Raw genomic sequence first — 7,476 nt, 5'->3', positions numbered from 1 at the left:
ATGTTTTAAAACTCATATTTCCATCATATTTGATCACAATTTCGTTTTTAAAAGTCAAGCACAATTTCCTCCATTATTTTTTTGGTATTTCTGTTGTAGTCACAATTTTTGTATCATATTTATTCTTGTAGCATATTCCCCTATGTTTACATCATGTTTTCCACATATGTCACCACATTTCAAGTATGTTTTATGATTTGTTTTTTTCTCTCTCAATCAAATACAAGATTAATGCGATCTTTTTTTTTTTGGATTAAACAATGAATAAAATATACAACAATAAGTCAACAAATTAAATTGATTCAACAATTCAAAGTGGATAACCTTGTCAGTTGCTTTTTGTGAGCGTGTGCGCCACCTTGTGGTGCGTTTGTCAAACAACGCTGGACGACGTCACCATTTTACAATCCTTCCGGCGAGGCGTCCGTGGGCGGTCCTGAAGGCCGCAGATGGCGCTCCGTCTTTTTTTGGCGGGGAAGCCAGCTCAGGTGGAATCTCCGGGGATCTCATTGGCCGTCGCGTCGCATCACATCACGGGCCGCTCGGCACATATGTCGTGTGCGCGGGAGTCCGACACAACAACCCCCCCGGCCCCCCCTCGGCTGAGCTGGACAAATCAACACAGGCCCCTCCCCTTACCTCCCTCCACGGGGGGGGGGGGGGGGGGGGGGGGGAACCTGGAAAGCAAATTTTCTTCCATGTGTCCTGCACACAAGCTAAATAAATAAATAAATAAATAAATAATAATTATTATGATATGTCATTATGGAGTGAGGCATTTGTGTGACAAATATTTACAAAAATTCGTTTGAATTCCTTGCATAGTAATATAATAATGATAATTATCATTATTATTATTAGAATAATAATTAGAATAATATTACAAATCAACACAGGCCCCTCCCCTTACCTCCCTCCACAGGGGGAAAAAAAACCTGGAAAGCAGATTTTCTTCCATGTGTCCTGCACACAAGCAAAATAAATAATAATAATAATAATAATAATAATAATAATAATAATAATAATAATAATTATTATTATTATGTCTATGACAAATATGACAAATGTTTGACAAATATTTACAAAAATAAAATGGAATTCCTTGTATAATAATAATAATAATAATAATAATAATAATAATACAAAAAAAATAAAAATCCTTTGATATAAAACATTTTTTTTAAGTAGCGAAAATAGCTACTTTTATTATGAAGTAATTCTCTCTAAAAAAAATAAAAATAAAAATTATTAAGTAATTCAATTACTAACTTTTTTAAGCAAGTAATAAGTAACTATACTTTTATTTTTTTAAAGTAACGTTCCCGACACGGAGTATCAGTGGCTGATATCAGCAACCTCCACGAGTATGCAATCACTTGAAATAAGGCCCAATGCCGATACCGAGCATCAGTACTCGAACAACCCTACGTTTGTTTACAAAAAGTCAAGTGAACACGACGACGGATTCTTCCCGCTTGTGATGGCAGACGCGAGCGAGCGACGATGACGAGATTCTGCAAAGGAAAAAAAAACACACATTGAAGATGAACAAGTCGATTCCTTTTCAAGACTTCTTTCAAATTGGTGTGCATACAAAAAAAATGTGTTTGATGATGTGCCGTTGCAGTAAATTACTTTTTTTTTTTTTTTCCCCATCTCCAGCTAAAACAATGTCAAAAATGTTTTGCTGTGGAGAAACTGAAATGAAGAATTTAAACGTGTTTTTTTTTCAGATTAAAAAAAGAAAAGAAAGCGTGAAAAGTGCATTTGTGCGCGGCTCACCGTCGAAGGCAACCGTAGCTAGCTTGCGTCGTCTTTGCGAGTCCGATCGCTGGCAAAAAACGCTGACACGCAGGGATCAAACAACTCCAAGCTGGATGAACTGCATCAACTCAGCCTAACGTAAACCTAACGTTGGGTGGACACATGTCAGACAGGTCAAATCTTTGCCAGCTTTATTGGGCGGGCGGTCATAAATCAATAAAGTGGTCATAAATCAATCAGCTTTGACACAAGATAACCTTTGAAGTATCACAACTCAAATTGTGTTTGTACGTCCAGGTTGTACAATCACGGACAGTTTTTTTTGGCTTTGTTTTGGTTTGAGGGGGTCATAAATCAATCCGATTCCGTGTCACAAATCAATCATTACGTTCATTTTTGACACAAGCTATTCTTACTGCTGCTCTTTTACAAACTGTTACAAATACAGCTTGATATCTGAGAGGCAGAGTTTTGGACACATTTATGGTTTTATATTCTATATATGTGTCATAAATCAGTCAAAACGATTGTTCCTTTTTGACTGCTCTTAAAAAACGTTGTCAGTATGAAAACATGTTTTTATTTCACATGGGAAGAATCCGACATTCTGTTTGTACGTCCGGGTCGTACAGTCTTGGACAGTTTTTTTGGCTTTGTTTTTGTTTGAGGGGGTCATAAATCAATCCGTTACCGTGCCACAAATCAATCATTACGTTCACTTTTTAACACAAGCTATTCTTACTGTTGCTCTTTTACAAACTGTTATAAATACAGCTTGATATCTGAGAGGCAGAGTTTTGGACACATTTATGGTTTTATATTCTATATATGTGTCATAAATCCCGTCAAACGGATTGTTCCTTTTGAACAGACGTTATCCTTTTGATTGCTCTGACAAAACGTTGTCAGTATGAAAACATGTTTTTATTTCACATGGGAAGAATCCGACATTCTGTTTGTACGTCCGGGTCGTACAGTCTTGGACAGTTTTTTTGGCTTTGTTTTTGTTTGAGGGGTCATAATCCGTTACCGTGCCACAAATCAATCATTACGTTCACTTTTTAACACAAGCTATTCTTACTGTTGCTCTTTTACAAACTGTTGTAAATACAGCTTGATATCTGAGAGGCAGAGTTTTGGACACATTTATGGTTTTATATTCTATATATGTGTCATAAATCCCGTCAAACAATTTGTTCCTTTTGAACAGACGTTATCCTTTTGATTGCTCTGACAAAACGTTGTCAGTATGAAAACACGTTTCTATTTCACGTGGGAAGAATCTGACAAATTGTTTTCATCATATATCAATCAGAACATTCCCATTTGACAGATGTTCCATTACTACAAAATATATAAATATTGGAGTCAATGTCAGATATTTTTAGGATTTTGTAGTCATAAATTACATTCTTTTTTTTTTTTGGAAGAAGTAAATGTATGATTCTTCAGTCACTTTGTTTTTGATATGTGCATTTTTACTGATATTTTATTGCAAGAATATTATTTTTGCTGGATATGAAAATCCTGGATGTTTTCTACAAAAAAAAAAAAAAAAGTTCATGTGAGATCTTGTGTGTGCAGTCAAACCTGTGTTGATTTTTGTCGGACATTTTGGAAAGTCAAAGGTGTTTCTTTCATGTATCCTGCGTGCACATGTCGATATTACATATTGCGTCATAACACAAACGTGTGGTTTTTTTTTTTTGTAGATGATGAAGCGGTTCGGTGGTGTTATTTCTATCCGCAGCAAACTTCACACAGCTTGAGTCTGGTAATTGGAGCGCCGCGGCGCCACTGAATGTCACTAAATGTCAGCAGCCTATAAATAGCCTTTCATTAGCACGTCCAACCAAGAGACGCCGCCGCCGCCATCAATCCGACGCGGGACGCCGGCGCAAAACGCAAAACAGTCTTGCCGGGACGCTCGAGGCCGCGAGTTTCGCGCGCTGTCAAAACATGGCAAACGGGAAGTCTCCCACGACATACAGGAAGTCCTACGTGCTAAACAGGAAGTCTCGCAATTCATACAGAAAGTCCCACAAGACTCAAAGTAAAACTTAAATGTCACGCAGGAAGTGTTGCACGGCAAACAGGAAGACAACCATGCCACACAGGAAGTCTCATATGACACGCAGGAAGTTGTGCAAGGCATATAGGAAGTCTGACAAGAGACCCAGTCAGTCAGTCAATCAATCAAATATCAAATAAATCAGTCAATCAAATCAATCAATCAGTCAATCAAATCAATCAATCAATCAGTCAATCAAATCAATCAATCAATCAATCAATCAATCCAATCAACCAAGTCAATCAAGTCAATCAGTCAATCAAGTCAATCAGTCAATCAAGTCAATCAATCAAATATCAAATAAATCAGTCAATCAAATCAATCAATCAGTCAATCAAATCAATCAATCAATCAATCAATCAATCCAACCAACCAAGTCAATCAGTCTATCAAGTCAATCAATCAAGTCAATCAATCATTCAAATGAATCAATCAATCAGTCAATCAAATCAATCAATCAATCAATCAATCAATCAATCCAATCAACCAAGTCAATCAAGTCAATCAGTCAATCAAGTCAATCAGTCAATCAATCAATCAATCAATCAATCAATCAATCAACCAACCAACCAATCAATCAGTCACTAAATCAGTCACTCAATCAATCAATCAATCAATCAATCAATCAATCAATCAACCAACCAACCAATCAATCAGTCACTCAATCACTCACTCAATCAATCAATCAATCAATCAATCAATCAATCAATCACCTCACGTGTTTGCTTTTTAACCTGCCAATGATTTTGGGTTGCAATTGATCAACTCTAAGTAGAATGATGTCATCGATTACAAATTTTGCACCATATTTACTGCCATAAAAACCGAAATTTTTGCAAGCGTGCACCCAAAACTCTCACTGCTACGTTTACCATCAACTCGAATTTAGAATTCAGCCAAATTCTGTCAAATTGGAACCATTTTTTGATAGATTTTTTCCTAATCCACAAGATGCGGACGTCGTACGGTTCCCAAATCAAGACGCCGCTTTCCATTCCATGTAGACAAAAAGAGTGCGCGTGACGGTGAGATTACAACATAGAGACATTTATTTTGTTGATTCAACATCCAAACAGCCAGCCCAGCAGGTGGCGCCGCCGCTCGTCATACCCACTTGGATGGAAAAATGAGAAACAATCAGAAATGTGCTTCCTTCTCTCCTCATCTCCTTTTTTTAGTCCTTGCGCACGTCGTCGTGACCGTTGGCAACTTTTTTTTTAAAAAACAACACGCACGCGCGTACGTGCGCACACACGCACGCACTGTGATTCTTGGCTGACAAGCCGTCCTCACCGTCGGCCATCTTGGAGGTGGCGAGCAGAAGGCGAGCGTGACAGCGTTGCTCATACAAAACGAAGAAGAAGAAGAAGAAAAAAAAAAGACGAACATCATTCCTGTCGTTCTTCAGCTTGGTCACTTTTTGAATTCCATATATTTATATCCATATATCATATTTATATATATTCATATATTCTTTGTACAGTGAAAACCACCATGGAGCGACGGGCTATTTGGTATCTTTTGTCGTCGTGATTTTGGAAAGAAATGAATTCATTTTTTGTCCTTCTTCCCGGCAGCCGTTTTGCGCGCGTCCAGAATTTTTTTTTCTGTTCTCCAACGTTATCGTCTTTTCTTGCCTGTTTATTGGTCCGGCTCTCTTAGTAACTGAGTGTGCGTGGCCTTACCGGCTCCGCCCGCGTGAAGCTTGAGGACGCAAACAGTTTCTCGCGGCGGGCCGCCACAGGGGGCGCCGCAGCCGTCCTCCTGCCGCCTGCGCGCCGAAGCGCGGAGGCTCGCCGGCGCCTCGTGCAGCAGCGGCCGCGCCGTCGCTTGCCGCTCCTCGTCGTCGTCTCGCCGCCGCCGAGACGCGGCGCCGTTTGATGACATCACTGGGGTTTGCATACAGGAAACCTCGTGGTCGTCGTCGTCGTCGTGGCGACCCCGGACCGACGGGATGATGGGGACGGGGGCCGAGCGGCGGTTGGGGCTGCGAGGCCTGCGGGGGGCGCCGTCGGGATGGCGGCGCGCTGAGATGGCCGATTGCATATTTGGCGGCGCGTCGGATCTGCGCTCGGGCCGATCAGGGACGCAACTGGACAGGAAGCAAGGAAACAACAACAAATATGGATAGAGAACGAGGCACTCGCTCGCGCAAATTAGCAGTTAGCACTGAGCTCAGTTGCGACAGATCAGGGGAAAGTCGGTATATCAATAATATTAAATAATAATAATTATAATGAAAATAAATACAGAATTAAAATAATAAAAAGTATTATATTATATAAATAAGAATAAAAATAAAATAATAAAATTAAATAAAAGAATACAAATAAATAAATAAAATAAATGAAATAAAATAAATTAAAAAGTTATTATATAAATATAATAATAATAATAATAATAATAATAATAATATGAAATAATACAATTGAGTAAAATAAAAAAATAAAATAATTAAAATAAAAGAATAAAAAGTCATTATAAAATAATAATAATAATAATAAAATAAAAATAATAGAATTAAATAAAATAATAAAATAAAAAATACAATAAAATAAAATAAATTAAATACAATAATAAAAAGCCATTATATAAGTAATAATAATAATAATATAATAATAATAAAATACAAATAATAAAATGGAATAAAATAAAAAAAGTTTACAAGTTGTGTCATGTTCAGAATTTAACCAGCTATTAATATGAAAAGAAAAATGCACTGTTAATGTCACCAATGTCCAACATGAAATGTCATCTAGTGGCAGAAAAATGATCACTTTTCATTGTACATTTTCACTTAATTTGCTTAAAAAAATTGAAACAAACATTTTTTTTTCGCGCATTTTCACTAAATTTGCTTAATAAATTTTCTAAAAAAAAATGTCCACTTAATTAGGCTTAAAAAATTTTAAACAATTGGATGGAAACGTGACTCGTTTCTCCATCTTGGTGTAATGTCACTTAATCCCGCCTTTTTTTTTGCGGATTTTCACTATATTTGCTTAAAAAATGTGAAACAATTGGATGGAAACGTGACTAATTTCTGCATCTTGGCGTAAGGTCACTTGATCCCGCCTTTTTTTTGCGGATTTTCACTAAATTCGAAACAACTGGATGCAAACTTGACTCGTTTCTCCATCTTGGCGTAACGTAACTCGATCCAACATTTTGCCGGCGTGCCCAAACGCGGCCGACGTCTCGCATCCTCGCCGCTCGTCGACGCTGAAAAGAAAAGCCGGCGAGCTTTTTATCGCCCGCCGGCGCGGAGATTGCGACGCGTCCCCTGCGGAGATGACGCATCCGATTAAGGGCGTCCGACGCGGAGAGGAAACGGCGAATACTCCAGATAACGTCGGCTGACAAAAGCCGTCGGATGCCGGCGAGCGCAATCAGATGGAAAACGGGTGTGAAGATCACACGCGCCGGACGAGGGCGAGTGCGCCGCCGAGTGAGGAGAGGCGCCGCGTGACGGCCCAGACGGAGACGGAGAGGCGCCCGCCTCCCGTTATCTCTCAGGAAGCTCATCATTACACACGCACGCACGCACGCATCCGTCTGCAGACACACAGATAGACTGACAAACATACGCGCACACACGCAGACACCGTTTTGCTATTAGATGAAGCTACGGTCTCACAAAA

The 7,476-nt window shown here is 39.0% G+C and overlaps 1 protein-coding gene across 1 annotated transcript in view; it reads right to left on the bottom strand.

The window, feature by feature from the left end:
- Positions 1–4,861: 4,861 nt before the first annotated feature.
- The window catches only part of nrg3a (neuregulin 3a), a 142,570-nt gene continuing 139,955 nt past the window's right edge, over positions 4,862–7,476 (bottom strand). The window contains exon 9 of the mRNA XM_077494563.1: positions 4,862–5,927. Within this exon, the coding sequence (XP_077350689.1) occupies positions 5,477–5,927 (451 nt within the window). The 3' untranslated portion in view covers positions 4,862–5,476. The remainder of the gene's footprint in view (positions 5,928–7,476) is intronic.

Source organism: Festucalex cinctus, chromosome 14, assembly GCF_051991245.1.
Source record: "Festucalex cinctus isolate MCC-2025b chromosome 14, RoL_Fcin_1.0, whole genome shotgun sequence".
Taxonomy (NCBI): domain Eukaryota; kingdom Metazoa; phylum Chordata; class Actinopteri; order Syngnathiformes; family Syngnathidae; genus Festucalex; species Festucalex cinctus.
The sequence above is the reverse complement of the archived record's forward strand: the minus strand, read 5'-3'. Positions and strand labels throughout refer to the sequence as shown.